Genomic DNA, 22,418 nt, shown 5'->3' on the forward strand with positions numbered 1-22,418 from the left:
GAACATAGAAAAACTGGCCCATGAAGCCTTGTAATTAGTCTAAAACACATACACACACACACACACACACACACACACACACTCATTCACTTATACTTTCAGACAAGTATTTCCTTTACCAGCCATTCCCTCCCAGGAAGCCACATTTGAAACAAAATTAATAAAATCAGTATTCTTTTCTAATAGCTAATCATAAACTAATATAATAATTAATATGCTAAAAGCTCATCCATATGTGGCGCTTTATAGATTACAAAGAGCTTTTTTTGGTTAAAAACTTCATGAAATGAGTAGTGTTAAGTCCATTTTATAAACTGGAAAATCTCTTATAACAAAATTCTATGAACTTTATATATATATAGCTAAGTAAGGAACATAGCCAGGACTGAAAGCTACATCTCCTGTCTCACTGACTCAGAATTGGAAGGGACCTTAGCAATCATTCTATCTGATCTCCTAATTTGAAAAAACCCAAGTCTGGGAATCTTTAAGTGACTTTCCCAGGGTCATCCATTTGGTGAGAACTGAAGTCTATCTTCAAAGTCAGGTCTTTGGGTTTCAGTTTCTATGTGTAGTTTAGGTTTTTTGTATTACACAATATGTTGCTCTTCTATTAACTTCTTCAATGGTGTTGAGTCTTCCTCAACATAGATTAGTGCCCATGGAGAATAAAGACCCATCACGCAAAGACAGAGGAAGGGACTGAGCCCCCTACAAAGCTCAATGGTTACTCTCATGGATCAAGCAGGAAAGAGGAAAAAGAAGGGGAAGGAAGAAAATAATGATGACAATCCTTATGTCTGTGAGTTTACAAAGCACTTTCACAGACATTCTCTGATCAAAAGCTTACTGTGTTTGTTCTTCTTTTCAGGTAGAGGAGGTGGTTTCTCGGGGTCACCCACTGAGTCGGGAGCAGCAAAATCAGACACAAAATCAGCTGAAGAGCCTCCTTGCTGGAAGGGGAGGACAGCAGCGAATGGCGTGAATGGTCCTGGCTGGAGGGAGGCTGGGTTCTGGAGATCATCCTCCATGATGTTGTCATACTGGGAAGGGTGCCTCTCATAGGAGACTCTACAGCTGGAGCCGGAGCTGTCCGTGGTCTGAGAGGCTGCACTCCTCCGCTTCTTCTCAGGCAGGGCAGGAGGTGTATCCGTAGGATGACCCACGGGCAAGGGATTGCCAAGCTCTAGATGTGGGGAGTTGCTAGGCGGCAGCTGGAAAGGACGTCCATGGAAAGGAGAGCCAGATTCACCAACAGATTCTGGCAATGGGCTAAGGTTACATGCTACTTGCTGAGGTATCTGGTCAGCAGTGGAGAGGTCTTGCTGTAGAAATTCATAATCAGGGTCATAGTGATCTATATGTAATAGAGCAAACAAATGCATCTATTATCCAAGAGGAAAATCAGAATCTTTCTCCCTCTCTCCTTCCACCCCCCCAATTCTCATTTACCACACTAACCACCTTCTACATTTTTAACAATCTCTTGAGATATTAGAGGAAAAAATAACTTTGCTCCCATTCATGTAGCAGCTTTCTGTAGTCCCCTAATTTTTTTTGAGGGGGGGGCATACCTTGCCAAGAAAAAAATAGCAATACTTCCTATTTATATACTGTTTTTACATTATAAGATTACAGATCACAGATCCACAGAAGGAACCTTAGAAATCATTTATTCCAGGGATATATAATTGGGAAATGTTTAACAAAAGAAATAAAAAATATAAAACAAACCATTTGTGGTTTTCTAAATCAATATGTGTCCTCTAGGGATACAATTTTTTAAAATTTGCCACCACTGATCTAATCTAACTCTCTTAATTTTACAGATGAAGAAACTGAGGTTCAGAGAATCCTGGAACACTTTGTGGAGGCTGATATAAGTAAATCTTGGACTTTGGAGATGAGAGACACCACAGTCTACGGGTCCATAGAGCAACTTTAAAAGGCTCCTTTATCAAATTAACAAATGTTTTAATTAGACATCTGTAAAAGAAGCATCTTCAATATCAGAAGAAAAAATGTTTTTGCTACTATTTTCAACTAGCCTCTTGTTATAGAATCAGTCATCACTATAGGAATGCAGAGCAATACTAACTATGGAAAGTACCAAAGGAGCAACTATATCATGTAACACATGCTCTTCCAAAGCTCCTAGTTTAACTGCTGTGGTATACAGACATGAGTGTCTGAAATAGTTTTCCAACTTTTTTGTAGCTCCCCCTGAAAGAGCTCAGCAGTCTTTTTCAGTGCTATCTGTAGCCCCACAACACCGCATTGCTTTCTTAGAAGCAGGTTCTTAAGGAAATGATTTGGACTTAAACTGGGTTACAGTTTTAGGAATAAAATACATGGTACGTTTACATTAGGACCACCACCAACGTTAGGAAGCTCCTGCAGACATATTTACAAACTCAAAGCAGAATAATTTAGTGCAGAGGGGAAAGAATCAAAGTACAGCTTATGCCTTGCTGTATCCCCTCATCCTCAAAGTCCAAGTTTTCCTATTCTGAGCTTTTGCTCATATTATTCCTTGTACCTGAAGAATGCCCCCCATCCCTTTCTCATCTCCAAAGATCCTACTCATTCCTCAAGGCCAAGGTCAAATGTCATCTACTTTTAAGAACCACTTCTTGCTGAGCATCTTTGATGATCTTTTGATCTCAGAGCAAAGCTATACATAGAATACAACACACTTGCTACATTCTAAGTGGGAATAGATTTATCTGTACACCTCTTATATCCCATACTAAATCACAAGCTCCTTGAGAACAGGAGCTATGGTTTGTTCCTTGCACAATGCAATGTTGGTGCTTCAGATACGCCTGATTAACTGTGGTTTGGATGAAAAATAAAACAATCATGATGCTGCTCATGGTTGTTGTTCTATGTGTCATCATAGCCTTAGCAATTATCATTAGCAACATTTTCAGTGCTTGTTGAATGAATGAAGCACAGATATACAAGGTAATCCCAAAATCTTAGAGCAATTTTAAGTTTTAACAGGTAGTAAATATTTAGATAAGCAAACACAGGAATAACAATTACATCAATAAGCAACAAACAAATAAATGCTAAATAGCTATTAAAACTTAAAACTTTTCTAAGATTTTTCCTATACAAAGTCAGCCTAATTCCTGCTTCCATAAAATCCTATTCAAAATTGAGAGGCTATGAAGATAGAATGGATATGATGGATAGAATGCTGGATCTTGAGTTGGGAAGACCTGAATTTGAATCTTGCTTCAGATCCATCCTTGCTATGTGCTGTTGAGCAAATCAATTAAGTTCTTTTAGCCTCAGTTTCTCATCTATACTTTTTTGTAGCTCCCCCGAAAGAGCTCAGCAGTCTTTTTCAGTGCTGTCTGCAGCCCCACAACACCGCATTGCTTTCTTAGAAGCTTAAAAGCCAATCTGATGGACTCTTAAGAGACATTCCAACCCTAAATCTAATAATCCTATGGAATTTCTCTATTGTACATGAAGATGAAGCAATAAAATTCCAGGTCCACAAATGAAAGTGAGGGAAGAGGCCCAGATGAAGAGTACTGTTAATTCTCAGCAGACTTATTATTTAAGTGGGGTATATTACTGTAAATGTGGACACTAATAGTGATGGTGGAAAGCTGCTAAAGAGGAAATGATGTGCTCGGAGGTTTCTGATTTTAGTGGATGTACCACAGCTCAAACTCACCTAGTGTTTCACAGCTTGTATTCCTGGAGCACTGCCCGCTGTCCCGATCCAAGGAGGACAGCTGCTCGTCGGACTTGCTCAGCTTGCCGATGCTGCTGCATGGGGAGAGGCGAGGGGATTCCCCACCATATGAGTGGCTGCCCCCAGACAGCCTCCTTTGGGCATAACAGTCTACATCAAAGTCCTTATAGGAAAAAGGATGAGAAATTCAAATCATTCTTGAGAGATAGTACAAGTTGATAAGAAAGGGGCAAAATAGGGGAACTCACAGAGAGAGGGGAACATTACTGAAATATTCCCAGCTTCCTCAGTCCTTCCCCCAATCCTCTTGCAATAGGTTACAGGAGGAAGGTTTTTAGCAGCTGCCCCACTAAGGAACCACTCTGATGCTGCATTGTGCCATGGTGGGGATGCCGAGTTCCTGAAGGCAAAAAGCATGCTTTTGTCTTTGTATAACTGGTGCCTGGAATGCAACTGCATAAATGCTTGGTTGACAGGTAGGATTCCCACTCCTCACCCCACCCCCCCGAGCTGAAAAATCTTCTAACATGGGTACATTAATAGACTATGGGCTATGATTGGAGGGGTTTTTTTTGGTAAAGTATCAGAGTGGTTTGCCATTTCTCCAGCTTATTTTACAAATGGGGAAACTGAAGCAAAGAGGGTGAAGGGACTTGTCAGGGGTCACACAGCTAGTAAGTGTCTGAGGCCAGATTTGCCATCAGGGAGATGAATCTACCTGACTTCAGGCCTGACACACAGTGTCCTATACAACCTAGTTGCTCTCTAACCCACTGAAATCTATTTGTGAACCCCGAGTTAAAAATCCCTACTGCAAAGTCTGTGTTTTCTCAATTTAAAAAAAAATCTTTTTAGAAGAAGGTGGAGAGGCAGAAACATGTCTTGTAAAAACAGTATGTCTAGAGGTCCTGCTTTTCCATATACACAGTGACAGGGGTGGGAGAGTTGGACTCACTGATCTTATAGTGCCTTCCAGTTTTAGATTTAGGATCCTACCAAGTTTCTCTGATTAAGGTTTTTCAGATGCTACAGGACATTTCCAAGATCAGAAAATAACTACCACAGCACTGCTTTCAGCTTGCAGATGATCAAAAGCCAAAAGCTCATCCTATCTCCCCATTTTCATGGCTGTGACACTATTACCTGTCTATTGATTCCAACAGGTAAACTTGAGCCACTGGTGGCCCTGCTCATGGGTGCAACCACAGCCACTCTGGTGGGAGATGGTGCTGACTGCCTCTTTTTGGGTGGTAAAGCTGGTGGAGGACTGCAAAACAAAAGAAGATGCCTCTTTAGCGACCCTAGCAAGAAGAAAGAGAAGGTCTCTTTTCCCATTCTAGTCAAAGACACTCATAAGGATATTCTCTCCCTCTGACATAAGCTGGTTGGCCCCCCAAAACTCTTCCCCCACCAATGTGTCCAGATGCAATAGTCAGGCTTGAAAATTTTCCCAGTGACAACAGAACCCAATAATAAAGACCCCGCCAAAATCCAGATAAATCAGCCACATTGTAAAGTCAAAACTTCACAACCCAGTTTTCACACCTAACTGCAACTCTCACTTCTGCCAGATGAATCCCTATAAATAACAAGAAACCCCCAATCAGTGGACTCTTCTTCACTCAGAATCAAGTGCCTCAGCTTTCACATGGCTAAGATGAAAAGATGGAGAAAATGTCTGATGAATATTTCATTTCAAAGTCATGAAGCCCAATTTTTAAGTAGCAAGGAACTCAACCAACAACTAAATTCTTTGCTAAGTCACATTACCCGCATCATTAAGGTTTTCCAGCCATTGATGGTGGCAGGTGAAGGCTGGAGAAAAGCTTGGAAAACAGGAAGCCAATGAGGGTCGTGTTACCTATTATCCACCACTCGGATGCCAGGGAGGGGGGGCTTGGGAGGAGCAACTTCTTCATCCATGGAGTCGGGATGCAGCAGCTCCGTTGATTGGGACATACCAGTTGTTTTGTTGAGAATCTCCATTTCCCGGTCAGTCAATGGGAGCTCAGGTTGGCTGTGGAATTTAAAGAAGAGATGGAGGTTATGGAAAATCCAAGTAGACAGAGCCCCAGGTAGGAGAGTAATTTCAGAATGTCACAGGAAAAAAAGCATTTGGACCTGCTTTAGGAGGATCTGGTTTGAGGCTTGGCTCTGCAACATGCTGCATGTATGAGGCATTTGGCTTGTCTGAGTCCCAGTTTCATCATCTATAAAATGAGGCTGATGAACTATGAGGTCACCCTTCAACTCTTGAGTCTATGCTCCCATGAATGCATATGTATAGGAATACACATTAAGAAGAAAAGGAAGAAAAGTGCCTGGAGAATGGCAAACTGTCAGAATCTTTCTAGAGAGTCTACACAGCATAGTAAGAAGAATAAGGGTCTAAGAGTCAGCAGACCCTGTTACTCCTATTCTAAAAAGGCCTCAGTTTGCTTATATGTAAAATTAGAGTTTTTCAGTTTCCACAGATTGTAAAATTTTATGAGCAGAAGATACAACTGAGTAAGGCACTTAACTTCTCCATAATGTAGCCAACTGTTCTGATGTGATGCAATTTCTTTGCCATTCCCCTCAATTTAAAAAAAAAAAAAAAAAAGACAAAAACAGCCCCAGACCAAATAAATAAATAAATAAATGCCCACAAAGCTCTCAGACTTTGGGGGGAAAAAAGATGTTGAGTCATACAAACCTTGAGAATGTTTGTCGTCATGCACATAACAAAGTAGTCAAATAATGCATTTCTAAAGGCTACTTCCTAAACACTCATGGCCAGGCCCAACTCAAAAATTTCTATATCATCTTTTGGGCAGTGAATTTCTAGAGTGAGGACAATAAAAGCTGATGCATATTTTACTTTAAGATTACAAAGGGCTTTCCTTATAACCGCATAACCTTTCTAAATAAAGGCACCAAGGCTGAGATGGATAAAGAGATTGGATAGGTATGTGCAGCTAGTGAAGCTGGGACTCAAACCGAGCTACTTGGATTCCACGTCCATTGCTTTTTCCACTATCCCTGGCTATGAGGTTCTCATGTTAAGAGCAAGGATGAGGAACTTACCTGTCAGTTTTGCAGGCTGGTGAGCTGGGCTTAACTGGACTCGTGGGAGATGGATGCTCCTGCTTCTCTATCGTGAGCCTGACAAGCTCCTAAATCCAAAACAAAAAAGTGATGAGGCAAGCACCAATGAAAGGAAACTCTCTTTTCATCTCCACTATCACTGAATCAACCTTCCTTCTAAGGTTAAGTTTTTGGGCTCCTTCCCTCATACTTGAATGTTTTTTGTTTTCCAAAATGCAGATACTGCCTGACACCAGAAAGAAATTACTATATGTAACTACTTGAACTTCCTCCCAAAATCTTGCCTCCAAAAATACCATTTTATGTTTCATGCCAAAAAGTTTCCAAAGCATAAAGTTTTCTGCTTTTCAGAGGAAGAAATAGTCTACTGCTTTGAAAAGCCAGAGATGAATGTGCTATTTAATGACCAATGAACTGTCTATAAAGCAGGGATGCTTAGTCTTTTTGTAGGTGGAGCTAATCTTTAAGTTCCCTAAAGTTTTGAGATTACATATTTGTATTTGCGTGTGTCCCTACCATGGGCTATTGGTTGGAGTTTCTGAGTAGGGAAAAGAAAGGAAGTGGTCACACTGCAAAATAATAGTAACTCACATTTATATAAGCATCACAATCAAGAATGGGATTCCACAGGCTATCTAGTCTGATCCCTTTAATTTTAGTTGAGGAAGTTGAGGCCTGAGTTAGGGAGATCTGAACTCAGATCCTATGACTTCAGAGCCTTTGTGTGTGTGTATATGTGTGTGTATGCTGGGGGGTGGGTGTATATATACACATACATATGTTAGAAGGCAAAGAGAAGAATATTCTGACAATAAAAAAACATTTTAAGAAACTTTCTGAGAACAAGAAAGGATAGTGGGTGAAAAAGAAATGACAGCACTTTCAAATCTTAACAAAAGCAAAGGGGAAAGAGACTGGTATTTTAATTTCTGAGTATTGTGTTAATCTTATTTCTTATTCATTTTTTATTCCAAAATTTGCAAAGAAAATGGCAATAAAATCTTATCCATGGACCAAAAAAGATAGAGTAACAGGCAGGCTGCTAAATGAAGAGCTATCAAATTATCCTTAATTACAAAAGCATAAAGTACACAAGGAGATTACAGGCCATCAGATTACCATACAATGAAATTTCAGTGCCACCAGATTCCCATACAATGAAATTTCACTTGAGAGAGGCATTTGGAGTTACTATTCTCCCATTCTAGAAGGGGAGGACACTGGTAGGAGAAAGGGGAAAGAGGTAAATGTTAATATTTCCCTAGAAGTCATTAATATTTTATAAACACTTAAAGGGCAACTACTTCTCTGGCTAATCTAGCTGAGAAGCAAGAGGAGGAGAAAAGAATATGATTATCCTGCTGTATGTATATGCCCAACAATCATTAAAACAAGGAGGACTCCTTTCCCCCACAATGCCATTGAGGAAAGTCGGCATGTCATGGCTACAAAGTCCAGAAAGCTAATAAAGATGTTACAAGAGCAACTAAAATGAATTCTGTTAACTTTTGTTGCAAAATGGTACTATCAAATTAAAGTGAGGGAAAGGATGCTATGTTGAGATTACTGACAAGCCCTAAACAAGTTTTTGGGCCAGAAAATGCATAGGAAAGCTTTTTAAATCATATGCAGAATGAAGGGGCCCAATGAAATACTGAGTAACTTTTCATATCTATTGAGAGAATAAAGAAGTGTCTCAAAATTTCATTAGAAATTGGAGCTGTAACTGGAAATGGTTTCATATGGGGTTAGAAGTTTATTCTGGGTCTTTTTTTGGAAGGGGGGAGGTTTGTAGAGCCCAGTCTAACCATAAGTACAACTGCACCAGGAGAGAGGTTAGCATGGCCCTTGTTCCAATAAGGAATGAAAGGGAAGCCCTCCTTTCCCCAGGAAGCTCGAAGAGACAATACCAAATGTAGCTAACTGCCTTTGGGAGACTATCCTCCTCCACCCCATATCAGCAACCTGAGACAAAGGCCTGGCCCTTCAGGGAAAGTCAAGCTTCTCTTAAAAATAAGAGTGGCCATTGCTCCTCGGGAAGTCAGTGGCCAATCTCCCTTGAGAAAGGCAAAAGCACTACATCTGAGGGATGGAGAAACAAATGTGTGCAAGCCTCCCCTCTGACTTCTAAGGGGATGCCAGCTGCGTGGCTGCTAAAACAAGAAGCGGGAGTACGTTTTCTTGCGAGTAACTTCCATGCCTGAGGGGGCCGACCATGTCCTTTTTGCCTCTATTTTCTTTTCTCTATGAAAGGATGCCTTAAGAATCACTGTGGCCAGTGGGGCCTGTGTCCAGATCACGCGGGACATGGCCTTTCAAGACTCCAGCCAGCAGTAATGGGGCGGGGTGAGGGGAGGAAAGAGGGGAGGAAAAGGGGGGGGAAGGGAGGAAAAGGGGGGTGGATGTCAGCTTGACTCTGAGGAGTGACTGCTGGTCATTTTTGTTCCATAAGCGCATAAGCATCAACAAGGGCCAAGTAGAGTCTTTTGGAATAAGTTCCTTTGCAGGGCTAGTGCAGCCCGAAGGCACTAGCCTTGGGGATGGTACTGAAGTCCATCTGTTTGCTCAAGCTTCTGCTTTACATGCAGGGACAAGAAGAATTTGTTAAATTTCCATGGAACTGTCTCTGCAATGAGAGGTTAGCTGCGCCCCTTGACTGCGCATTCCTAGCATCCCTTCGAGTAAGCTGATGGAACTGGCGTGACTCACGGAGTTTGGAGTCTGGTACATGTCCAGAACATATTCTTACTGGTCAATCTGAGTAATAAGAGAACACCATAAAAGATAACTCCACAGATAGCTGCATTGAGATCGCAGAGACACCGGGTTCCCAGGTTGGCGCTGAATGTCTGACTCAGGGCACCTCACCCTACTGCATCCAGTCCTCCCTTTTCCTCATCTGTAAATGAGGGCTCTGGGCCAAATTGGTAAGTTCCACAAACACACCTCGTTTTCCTCAATGAGTTCAAGTCACCAGGCCTACATGCAGGAGAAAGTGATCAGGATATGAAGGGTGCTGGGTACCATGTCACAAGAGAAGACTGCCGTGAGGAATTGGGGAAGTCTAACCAAAGAGGGAAGCGTGGCTGCCATCTTCAAGTGTCTGGAGGGCTATGGTAAGGAAGGGGGATTAGTCCCAGTGGCTGGGAAACCATAGGAAGAGAACTACACCCGATATGTAAGCAAAAACACCCTCACAATTAGCACTCTCCAAAACTGGGATGCGCTGCCTTGGGAGCTAACAGTTGGTTTCTCATTGCCTGTGATATTTAGGTGAACACTAGCTGACCACTTGCCAGGGGTACTTCTTTAGATTAGGTTTTTTAGCTCAGATGTTGTCCTAAATAGTCTGTGTCTGTGAAGACACATTTCATCTGTAAAGACACATCTTACATTATATTCATATTTTTTCTTTTCTTTTTTACTGCTTTCTCCTTCAGAACCAGGTATGGATCCTAAAACTTAGGTTCCTTTCTTTCTTTTTCTTTCTTTCTCTTTTTCTTTTCTTTCCTTCCTTCTACCCTTTATCTCTCTTTCCTTCCTTTTTTTCTTTTTTTTCCTTCTTCATTTCTTCCTTTCTTTTTTTTATAGGAAGAACAACCAGACACTTGAGAGCTCAAATGACTGATGATACCACATTGTACACGTAGCAAAAAGAAAGTAAATGACATTTTAAGCACAAAGCAAAAATACAATTTCTGAGAAACTGCTAGCAACTTGACAGTGTGCTCTGTAACTTCTGTGCCATCTTCTTGTTTTCCAATTTGATCTAATTTAGCCTCAAATATTAGCTGGTGATATATAACATTCCAATGCAGCAAACTGAATACCTTTGACTTTACTACTGAAATAGGAGTGAATGTTTTAAAAATGCTCTTCCTAATGATTATACAGGGAGACATGTTTGTAAAGTGAATGAAGAGCTGATCTCAGAGGAAAGAAGATTTGGGTTCAAGTCCTGTCTCTGAAACATAATGGATTTTGGGATCCTTTCTGTGTCCTAGATAAGTGGTTCTCAAACCTTTTAGTCTCAGCATTCCTTTACACTCTTAAAAATTACTGAGGACTTCAAAGAGCTTTTGTCTGTCTAGAATACATCTACTGATATTTACCACATTTGAAATCAAAACTGATAAAATTTGAAAAAAAGTATTTCCACATGAACATAATGTATTTTTGTGAAAAATAACTATATTTTCAAAAACAAAAATATTGAGTAGAAGAGTGACAATGTTTCGCATATTTTTACAAATCTCTCTGTTGTCTAGCTTAACAAAGACTACTGGAAGACTGCTTGAATCTGCTGTGATGCTTGTACCACACTTCGAAAATCATTGCTCCAGATAACCCTTTTAATTAAAATCACTTAAATAGTAAAGCAAACTTTCATCTGTACTAGTACAATTAAAGCATTGGTTCAGACCAAAAACAAAGTTTAAAAATGCTTAAGTATTTAAGTCTATCTTTCCTAAACATATCATGTGCTTTATAATAAACAGCTCACTTCTCTTAAAGTATTTACAAAGTACTATTCCTTAACAATAGCCCCATGAGGGAGATAGTGTGAATACCCATCTACTTTACTTCAGATGAGGACATTGACTCCACCAATCTAAAAGAACCAGAATTTAAGCATAGGACATTTGACCTAAAGAGCAAGGTCACTTCCCATTAGACCATGCTAGTTCTTGTGTAAAAGTCAAAAAGGAGATTTGAAGGTCTATGTAATGTTTTTTCTAGACTAACTCTGAGCTGTCATTCCTTCTCACACTGTTCATTTTATGCACCTCCCCCCCAAAAAAACAAACAAACAAACAAACAAACAAACAAATGAAGGAAATGGGAAGATTTCAAGTTGTTAAAATTAAATCATTTTGTAAATGTCTTCATGATTCTCTCCTTGGGGACAAGGGTATCTAGCAAAAAGGGAATGGAGACAGGGTGTTATAAATATCCAGTTGATGATAGTGCTCCAGCCAGGTTACTTCCTGGCAGGATCAATGGAGCACAATTCACCCAGAAGTGAATACTCCATACAACTCCCCAATAGCAGACTCATTTCCATACCTATCTCCTATAGGTCTGCCTTGAAAATGAAACCTTGGTGAAGGCTGCCCATGTCTAAGCCATCTCTCTCTTTCCCTTCTTCTCTGACTGTTAAGTCATACAGGAGATGGTCTGGTTTCCTAGGACATGACACCAGGGCATTGTTCCAATTTCACCAGTGCATGTCATGGTCCTTTTATCTATAGATCAGTTCTTGAGAGATGTGGTTTCTTATACGCTTTGATCTTAATTGAGGAGGCTTTGTGAACCCCTGGCAATATAGGGCTGGTCAGAGTAGCAATTACATACAGCTGAAATGTGTCTCTTAACCAGTGCTGCTTAATAAATTTCACAGGGCTTTTTGACACAAATGCTATCATGGTAACAAAAGGGGATTTTTCTATCCTGCCCACAGCTCAAGGTTTCTAAAAAAGCTAACAAACCAAGAGCAAAAGCTTCTTCCTCACAGAGGAGCAGAGTAGCAAGCGTTCAAAATAGAGAAGTGTATTTGGTGTGATTCAGTGATTCAGTGGTATCACAAGAATAGCTCTTAGGAGTTTCACTTCTAGATACAAACTGGCATTCTTTAAAAAGGCTAGAAACAAGGCAGTCAGAAGCAGGCTCAAAGTCTTCCAACATCAAGTGTGAACAAAGGACGATGAAGAAAGAAAGCTAACAGTGCTGGAAAATGTCTGAATTAGCATCAGCAATTGTACTTGGAATACTATTTTGAAAGCAGGACACCCAGGTATCAGAAATAAACACATCCAGTTACAAAAAATTCCAATTCAAAATTAAAAGTAAAATGGGGAGTATCCTGTCTCAGTTTCTCCTCTATAATCAAATCTTGCTTTGGTGATAGGAGACAGTTTAAATTGCTCTCTGAGGTCGTTTCCTTTTTGAAATTTGGTATGTTTTGAAAAGCCAAAGGAACAAAAATTAACTGTGAATTACTGGGAAAACTTAAAAATCTACAAATACCTGACAATATAAAAAGATTTCTTGGCCTGGAACATTACTCATAATAACTATGAGTAATATGATGAAACTGAGAAAAAACACATTTGGGTCAAATAAAAGGGAAAACTGCTGTGCTTTACAAGAGTTGGAGCAGATGTGGTAGTTCTACACCCAAATATCCTTTTTTTCTTGATAAAACAAAAATTCTATCTCATGCTCTAGTCAAATCAGGTTTACTAAAGGGAAATTTAATTCTCAAAACATCAAATAGGATGTTATAAAGGCTTTAAAAAAATGAACATGGGCATGCCCACATTTCATACATGAAAAATCTGAATTTACAGCTGAGATAAATTAGATGATCATTTTGCTTTACAAAAAAATCCTCTGGGAATTTCCTTTAAGGAACCTTTTTAGTGCATTTTAAAAATGATTTTTAAAACAACTTTTTCAGGAATATGGTTACATATATCTAAGTAATCAGAATATGAGGTGTGATGACACAAACAAAAGCTACAGTCATAAGTTCTAGGAAGGTACTAATTTGGAAAATAATTCACCTGTCTAGAGGTGTAGAGTTTTTTGTTTTTTGGGTTTTTTGATGGGGAATGGAAGAGGAAATATATGATGATAAATTACATTACTCATTCAGGGAGAAAAATCCCCCCACGCTTTTATAACCTTATAAAAAACAGGTCACATTTAACAACTAAATGAGTTACTTCAAAAGTGGTGAGTCAGTTCAAAGGAACGTGCCAGCATTTTTCCTCTAACTGTTGATGAATACAACTTCATAACCGTACTTCATTTCTGTATTCAGTACTGTTGTACTCCCTCACAGTACCAAGATATTAGCTTATAAGGTGTCCTGGCCTAATAGGTCAACAGGGGAGACTAAAAGCCAGATGGTCTCCGAAGTAAAGCAAACAACCCTTCAGAGCTTTTCTTCAGACTCAAGCACTCCTGGAAACAGGACCTGACATCTCTCCATGACTTATAAACTTAACTTTCTAGCCTGAATTACTGTAAAGGTTGGAGGCAGATCCTGCATACTTCTTCACTACCCTGCCCCCATTTTTATTTGTAGATGTCTTGAACTGGGGCTGGTGGGATGGGGTGTGAGGATAAGTACATCTCAGAACACCTTTTTTATGTATGAAATGATGCAGAGATCAGATTTCTTAGATTTTCTCTACTTCAAGCCCTAGTTTGTCTTCCGAGCTCCAACTGTGCATAAAAATTAGACATTAGACATTTTGAACTGAACAAATTCAACATGGTGGTAAAAGAACTCAATTACCTTTCCTCTGACAACTCATCCCTCTTCTGAACCTCAATTTTCAGTGTTCCCGCAAAGAGAACCATTACCTTGAGATGTCATCCTTGACTCTTTACCCTATATATTCAAGTACTTGTTAAATCCTGTTTCTTTCTTGACAGCATTATCCTTTTCCTTATTTGCACTCATTACTCCATCATAATTTCTTGCTTGACTATTTCTTTTTAAAAAAAATAATAATAGCTTTTAATTTTTCAAAATACATGCAAAGATAGTTTTCAACATTTACCCTAGCAAAATCTTGTGTTTCAAATTTTTGTTCCTCTATCCTCTCCCCTTCCCCCTCCCCTAGAGGCAAGTAATCCAATATAGGTTAAATATCTGACTATTTCAATGGCCTCTTATTAAGTCTATCTTCTATGTCAGAGGTGTCAAACTCAATGGCATCCTGCAAAACTACCAAATACAATCAAAACCAGATTAAAATATAACTGGATTAAAAAAATTAACCAGATTAAAATATAACTGTTTAACAAAATAAATAAAAATACAACAAAGCATAGATAATGTTTATTTGTGGTTTTCTAAGTCAATATATAGCCACAGGGATCCTATTTCTATTTGAACTTGACACCTAAAGTGCAGGTCTAACCCTATCATAACACTGAGTCAATCAATTCCACTGGTTCCCTAGGACTTCTAGAATTAAATAGGAACTCCTTTGTTTGGTATTTAAAGCTCTTGATAGTTTTCTCTTAGGGCTTGTTTACCCATGATGCCCACTCCTCCATGCACTCCACAAAATGTAGCTTGATGTTTCTCACATAGGACAATCTATCTCCTATCTCCAGGCTTTGCACTCATTTTCTCCCATGTCAGAAATGTTCTGTTCTCACTTCTACCTCTTGGGATCCCTAGTTTCATCTAAGACTCAGCTTAAGTATCATCTTCTGCCTGAAGCCTTTCCTGGTTGTTGGTGCCTCCTCTTCCAAGGTTACCTATTTGCTTTTGATATTTGGTATGTATGCATGTACACACATACACACATGTTGTAGTCTTCATTAGAATATAAGATCCTTGAGGAAGGGACCATTTTCCCTTACCTTTACATCCCCAATATTTTACACCATGCCTGCTAAAGAGTGGGCACTTAAATGACTGTCAGCTGAGGACAATTTTGACAAAAACATGTTTCTTTTTATATCAACTACTTCATAAGTCATATCTAAGCCTATGTTAGGTAGTGCAGAGAAATAATATGTTTAAATGTTCATAACTCTGTGGAAAATCAGGTCGGTAAAAATATGTTTTCATGTTCAGAAACTCAGTCTAACTCCTTTCTGAGCTTGGTAACTTCTTACTTTTTATTTTATTATTTTTTAAAATTATCAATCTCATAAAAAACATATAAATATATTACTTTATATTATTTTGCTTTTTTTTTTTAAACAGCTTCCAAGTAGCTTTTTTTTTTTTTTCTAAAATAGCCTTTGATCAAAAGCACTGAAAATCTGGCCTAAAAAAATACTTCTAATTAAGAGCATTTCTAAATGCTTAGAAGGGCTAGTGACTAATGCCTATTTTAAACCATCCTTTGGGATGAGAATAAGAATACATTACTCCAAAGTTGAGTTCAATTAGCTGTGTATCCCTCAAACATAACAACTCAATGGGGTCTCATTAGAAAGAAAGCTAATTGGGAGTTGTTAAAGCAAAGGACTTTATGGCATAGAATGTTAGAATTGGAATAGACTTTAAAACAACCTCTATTAGGCCTGGAAGAGGTATTAAAACAGAGAATGTCAGAACTGGAAGAGATCTGAAAATCTGCAATGTCAGAATTGAAAGGTGCCTTGGAACACAGAATGTTAGAACTAGAAGAAACCTTAGAACATAGAATGTTACAGCTGGAAAGGACCTTAGAATATAGAATGTTACAGCTGGAAGGGACCTTAGAACATAGAATGTTACAGCTGGAAGGGACTTTAGAACACAGAATATTAGAACTAGAAGGAATCTTAGAATATAGAATGTTAGAGCCAGAAGGGACTTTAGAACATAGAATGTTAGAGCTAGAAGGAACCTTAGAATATAGAATGTTACAGCTGGAAGGGACCTTAGAATATAGAATGTTACAGCTGGAAGGGACCTTAGAATATAGAATGTTACAGCTGGAAGGAACCTTAGAACATAGTGTTAAGAGCTGGAATATACCTTACAGGACATGGGGTCTAATCTCATTCCTCCTCCCAAATGCAGGCCTTCTTTCTATAGAGTCCCTGATAAACTGTCACAGTCTCTGTTTGAACAGTTCCTATTATGAGGAGCTCATAACGTATCACATTGGATAGCTCTAATTGTTAGAAAGATCTTCCTTTTATTGAGGGAGAAACTGCCTCCCAAAATCTGTAGGGCTGAGTTCTAGTTTTACCTTTGGAGCTACTGGGAAGGGAGTCATGTTGATACATCTTTCAGGAAATCTGTCAACAGGGCTAACCATTTAAAAAGAATGCAAGACTGAAGTTGGTTTCCAGACTAATCAAATGCGCAAAAGAAAGATTAAGCCTCCAATCTTTGTCTTGTTCCCAAGTAGAAGACTTAAGGCAATGTCCCTGCAGGGAACGAATTTAGTTTTTCCTACCAAAAATTGGCAAAAAGCACTTTCCAGAAAATGAAGAGGTGATGGGTGACATATTGTTTCTCAGAACACCTCTCATCAGATTTTGTTCAAGAAATAAAACAAGCCCAGTCAGACATGCAGCATGAAAGTTAGCTATAAATTTAATACAATGCTTAATTAAGGTGGGTTGCTTCTGGCAAGTTCCTAAACTGCCAGGATGAGGGAGTATTCATTGTTAAAGTCATCAGATATTCTTTTCCTAAGAGAATTAAGTAAATAACCAGACAGGACAGCTCATTCAATCCTGAACTGATGTAAGAGATTAAATGTATTAATGTCACAAATAAGTCCTTTATGCTTTAGGTGCCCTTAAACCTTCTGCTAGTTGGTAGTTATGCACAAACATGGCGATCTCCTTTTGTCTCATGTCCCATCACAGAATGTTAGCATGACATCTGCTACAGCACAGTACCTTCACTCCGTCCAAAACAGCTTTGATGACTTCTTTCACAGTTGTCACCATCTCTTTATCTTCTGAGTTCACACCTTCCAGCATCACTTGATCTGACCAACGAATGAGATTGGCTAGACTCTGATACACCCGGCTGTAGCACGAGGAGATGGCTGAACTGGAGGGGAGAGAATGAATCCAGGATTGATAAAGTAAGCAAGAACATGGTCTGATGCTTTAAGAAATCCTACCATTGAATGAGCTGTTGGAAAATAGGATACAATTCCAACAATGTTGGATTTTCCCTGTTGCACCAGTGGTCATTATTTACAAAGTGTCTCTCTTATCTTCTTTCACAAAAAGTATTATTTACTTATCAGTCATGTTCTAAACCAAAGCTTCTTAAACTGTGGGTTGTAACCCCATATGGGGTCAGGTAAATTATGATTTATTATTATTAAATGCTTGATTTATACACCTATTTTAAATACCCATATACTTGGTTTTGTGTAAAAATTTCTTGAGTGAAAAAGGGTTGTCAATGGAAAAAGTTTAAAAAGCCCTGGTTTATACCACCATACCACCTTTGTGAATTGTGACCTCAAGTCCCAAAGGCTCATGACATTTTCATAGCAGGTTCTTTGGAAAGAGTGCTCATGAACTCTTAGTGCATTTGTAATTTATTAGAATTTCTCCCATAGCAAGCTGTGAATAAAATGTTCAAATTCTTAGTTCTTTTATTCCATTGTGATTCATCTCTCATAGGCCAAACCTTAATCAAATCACCTCCAAAATAATAAATTTACAGATCTATGATTTTTGCTGGGGGAGGTGTCACAGGGAGTGGATCAAAGTCCAAAACATGAGGTCATTTGCTCTAGCACAAGTTTAAGAAAACAGAAACTTTGGTTATTTTGAGGTTGCCTTAATGGCTATGCAGCAGTAGCCAAGAAAAAGATATTTTCATAATGTTGCCATGTACTTTAGAATCACTTTTCAGTTAACTTTCATTTATGCTTCCTTGGAAGGCCAAAACCAATTTTTTCTTCATTCAGTGCATTAAGTATTTTATGCATTAAGCATTACCAATGAATACTGGGGAGTGGAAGAAGGGGTATATTGTTTAATGAATATCCTTTTCTTCCTTTGTGGGGGCAGATTGAGGAGACAGAGGAGAAAATAGGGGAGAGAATGAGATAATCATGTAGGAATAAAATACCCTATTTGGGGAAAGAAAATTCATTGTTTCAAAGCAGAATAAAAATGGAAGTGCTTAGCAAAAACACTCTTATGACAAGGCCTTGGAAATCAGATAAGGAAAAAAAACCATTCAAGTGCAAGTCTCAAAGGAAAATTACATTTTTTCCCCTTAACCCATCATCCAGTTCTGTCCGTGCATGTTCAAACAAGAGATGAGTAAGACTAAAATGCAAGCTCCTTTCAAGTTCCATTAGAAACAGAAAAATGTCTACAGAACAAGACAAACTCCTCACTGATTAGCTTCAAGAAACCATGGTACAAAGGACCAGCTGTGAGTCCAGGACTGGTAACCTTGGAGAATGGAATGAAATGAGGGCATATTAATGCTCACAGTATCCTAAGCAGAAAGAATCTGAGAGTCAGAGGCAGTAGATTTGGAGTCAAATCTTGGATCTGCCATTTAAAATTTGTGGGACTTTGTAAAAGTCATTTCCCCTCTCTGGATGTCAGTTTTCCCATCTGTAAAATGGAGGGTGTAAGTGACACGATCTCTAAAGTCCTTTTCAGGTCTAGAACCTACAATCCTTCTTTGAAAACTCCATTAGGTTGTCAAGAGTATTCCCATAATGAGGAGACATTGCTTAAAAAGGAATTCCCCCAAAGTAACTCTGGTAGGCTAGTTAGTCTTCCATGGAAATAAAAATCAAAAAGCCCACTTTATACAACTTATTTCTATCTCCTTATGGTGGTAATGTTTACCTAGAAGCACAAAAGGAATTCCATAATTATACTGCTTTCTAGCACAAAGCACTCCCTCCCCTCATCTTCTATGCCCTAGCTCGTAAGTACAATAATATTCCTCTTAGTTTTGCTATCAGAAAAGGAAGGAGAGGGGCAGGTAGTATGAAAATGCTGCCTGGTGGGTCAGTCAACTCCCAATTTCTGAGATAGAGGCAAGCAGTCTTGTACATGCCTGCAGCAATGCTGTTCGAACATGTCTTCTAAGACATCTGCTGATAACTCAGTGAAGGAGAATCATCTGTCATCATTCACAGAGCCTCCAGTATACAAATGTAATTATCTTTGGATCTCTCTCAGGGCCTAGTACAGTGCTTGGCATAAGTAGGCACTTCATAGAGGCCAAATAAATCTCTAGGGGCCTTAGAGACCCATTTCATTTCACAGACGAGAAATCTGGTCCAGGGTCACCTGGCTAAAAAGGAGCGCAGCCAGGTTTTGATTCCAAGTTCCCCAACCCAGTGATCTTTCCATGACACCATGCTGCCTCTTAAATAAAGAACAAAACAGCACATGTGATGACTACCTGCCAAATTTAACTTGAGGACAAGGGTTGAACAAGGCTCCAGGATAAGCACTGATTTTCTGCTACATAAAAATCTCAACTGTCTCTTCTAAGATTAATTCCAACGAGCTTTTAGTCAATATGGGCCAGTTCAATGTGTAAATGGGCCAACTAACTGAAATCCTATGAAGGAAGCCTAGGGGGCAGATGGTTCCTTGGGAAATGCTAAGATACTCTTCTGCTTTTTCTTTCTCTGAAGAAAGAAAATATTCCCCTCACTGTCAGCTCCGGAAAGCAGCTCATAAAACCTTCAGTCTCAGGAGGCTATACAAGTACAAAGCCATCTCAAGGAATCAAAATGAGGATGTGTTTATCCTCAACAGGTAATACAGCAGGAAAACATGAAATCAGCAGGGAATCTGACAGTTGCTCAAGACCTATCTCATCCTGGTTTGCTTTCATTGAGGATTTTATTAAAAAATAAAACAAAAAAAACCTTTTCATACCTTTTCATGTATAATTGAACAAGAATGGGTTTTTTTCTGGACAAATCTGTTGCTTTATTCCTTAGGAGAGACATGCACTCTAGCAGCGACATAATCAACTATAATTTCTTAAGCATTCCTTTTCTAATTCACCCTTCACATCATGCCCAAAATAGTATTTCTTAAACATCTATTTGTTGATGCTACCTCTCATCTCCAAGATTTTTACTGACTACTGAATTGAGTTCAAACCCTTCTGTAGGCATTCAAAGATCTTTCTGATCTGATACCAGCTTCTCTCTCCAGATCAACCTGTACCATTTGCTTCTACGTACCCTTTATACCAGTCAAAGTGGATCCAGTCCCAAAACACAAACAGTGTTTTGCTGCTTCTGGCCCTTTGTTCAAGTTGTTTCCTATCCCTGAAATGTCCTCCCCTTCTCTTCTTTGTTGAATTCTCATCCATTCTTTAAGCCCTATTTCAAATGCTATTTCTTCTAGGAAATCGTTTCTGATCTCCTAATTAATAGCTATTTCCTTCCTTAAGCCTCATTTAGCATCTTGCTTCCATTTTTAAAATGAATTATTATATACTATAGTTAACTGTATTTGTGTTTCAAAAATCAGTAACTTAAATTTAAGAAATACTTTGAAATTTATAAAACTTCTTACAATAACCTTGTGAAGCCAGTGTTACTGATGCTAACAACATTCTACATAGAAGAAAAGAGACTCAGAGAGTGAAAAGTGGGATGCAGTGAACTGTTTTTTGGTAAGCTTTATGAGAGTATGGACCATCAATTATTCAAACAGCCCATAACTCCCAGAACCTAGAATAATAGTTTACATACAATAGGTGATTATGGAACGAAGGGAGTTGTTAGATTAGAGGGCCACAATTCACATAAACCCCTGACAAAGCAGATGCAGTGGGAAACACCAGTTTGCCTCTCTCAGGCTTCCAGATTTACACACATAGCAGATGGGAACTCAAATCTGCAATAACCTAAGGTCTTTGGAAAGGTTAACAGAGTAGAAGGGAGAGTTAAGGACTCTCCTGCTTTATGTATCTTATGTGAACCACTATCTTACTATCTTAATAAATACAAGCTGAAAATCTAGATGTGTCCAGATAGGTTCAGTTACTGTGGACAGTTTAACAATTCAATTCAACAGATATTGAGTAGGTGTCTATTATGTGTGAGGTGAGGGGAATACAAGACGGGATTTTGATTAGATGCTTGCTGTGAGAGGGACAAAGAAAGTGCCATGTGGTAGTGAGTACACTGCAGGTAGAGCCCAGAAGCAGGAGACAACGGCAGAGTGAGTATGTTCCATGTGATGTCAGAACCTGAGGAGGACACTGGTCATAACTGACAGGGAGAAAAGTGGGGAAACTTCCTGGAAAAAGAAACCTGAAAACACATCAGAGGAGAACTGGCTGAATTTTCATAAAGAGGTCATCAAATACAACCATTTCTTTCCCCAACTGAGGAATCTGACCTGAGGTCACAGAGCTACTAAGTGGCAGGGTTGGCATTTGCAATTTGTCCTTTGAACTTCAAATTCATTACTCAGTTTAAGGAACTAATAATGATTTGATTCAAAATAGGTTTGGGGTTTTTTTGGGGGGGAGGTAATTATGATAATTATCTTTAAATATTTGAAAGACCATCCTGTGGATGAAGGATTAGCCTTATTCACGTTGGCCCCAGAACACAGAAGAACAACCGAAGTTATAAAAGAGACAAACTCTGGCTCAAAGAAATTGTTCTAATAATTGGAGCTATTCAAAAACAGAACAAGCTATCTCAAAAGGTAAATTAAGTCTTCCATCATAGGAGATCTTCAAGCCAAGGCTGACCAGTCACTTTTTTTTTTTTTGGGGGGGGGGTTAAGAAGGAGTTAGTCTTTAGGCAGAGTTGAGTTAGATACTTGCCCAGACCCCTTTCTTTTTCAGAACTTTATGATTCTAGGATGTGGCATCTAATCAGGGTCAAATTTTAACAGAGAAAGGGGAAATGGGCTGGGAGTACTTTTCTTATAGAACCCAGAAGCAAAAGACAATGGCATAGTGAATATGGGGAGAAGGCAGCATCACAGAGTGAAAAACACTCTGGATTTGAGCTCAAAGGATCCAAGTTCTAATCAAAGCTTGGCTCTTTAGCACTTGTGTGTACTTATACCAGACACTACCATCCCCCACCCCCACCCCGGATCTTAGCCCCCAGAAAGGGCTGGACTAAATCAGAAGTGTTTAATCCAGATCCAT

The 22,418-nt window shown here is 39.1% G+C and overlaps 1 protein-coding gene across 1 annotated transcript in view; it reads right to left on the reverse strand.

The window, feature by feature from the left end:
* The window catches only part of RAPGEF1 (Rap guanine nucleotide exchange factor 1), a 182,067-nt gene that overhangs the window by 65,479 nt on the left and 94,170 nt on the right, over positions 1-22,418 (reverse strand). Inside the window, exons 5-10 of the mRNA XM_051980218.1 lie at positions 17,180-17,336; positions 6,782-6,870; positions 5,577-5,732; positions 4,859-4,982; positions 3,695-3,878; positions 851-1,357 (exon numbers count right to left, since the gene is read on the reverse strand). Of these exons, the coding sequence (XP_051836178.1) occupies positions 851-1,357; positions 3,695-3,878; positions 4,859-4,982; positions 5,577-5,732; positions 6,782-6,870; positions 17,180-17,336 (1,217 nt within the window). The remainder of the gene's footprint in view (positions 1-850; positions 1,358-3,694; positions 3,879-4,858; positions 4,983-5,576; positions 5,733-6,781; positions 6,871-17,179; positions 17,337-22,418) is intronic.

The sequence above is a fragment of the Antechinus flavipes genome, chromosome 2 (assembly GCF_016432865.1).
Source record: "Antechinus flavipes isolate AdamAnt ecotype Samford, QLD, Australia chromosome 2, AdamAnt_v2, whole genome shotgun sequence".
Classification (NCBI taxonomy): Eukaryota; Metazoa; Chordata; class Mammalia; order Dasyuromorphia; family Dasyuridae; genus Antechinus; species Antechinus flavipes.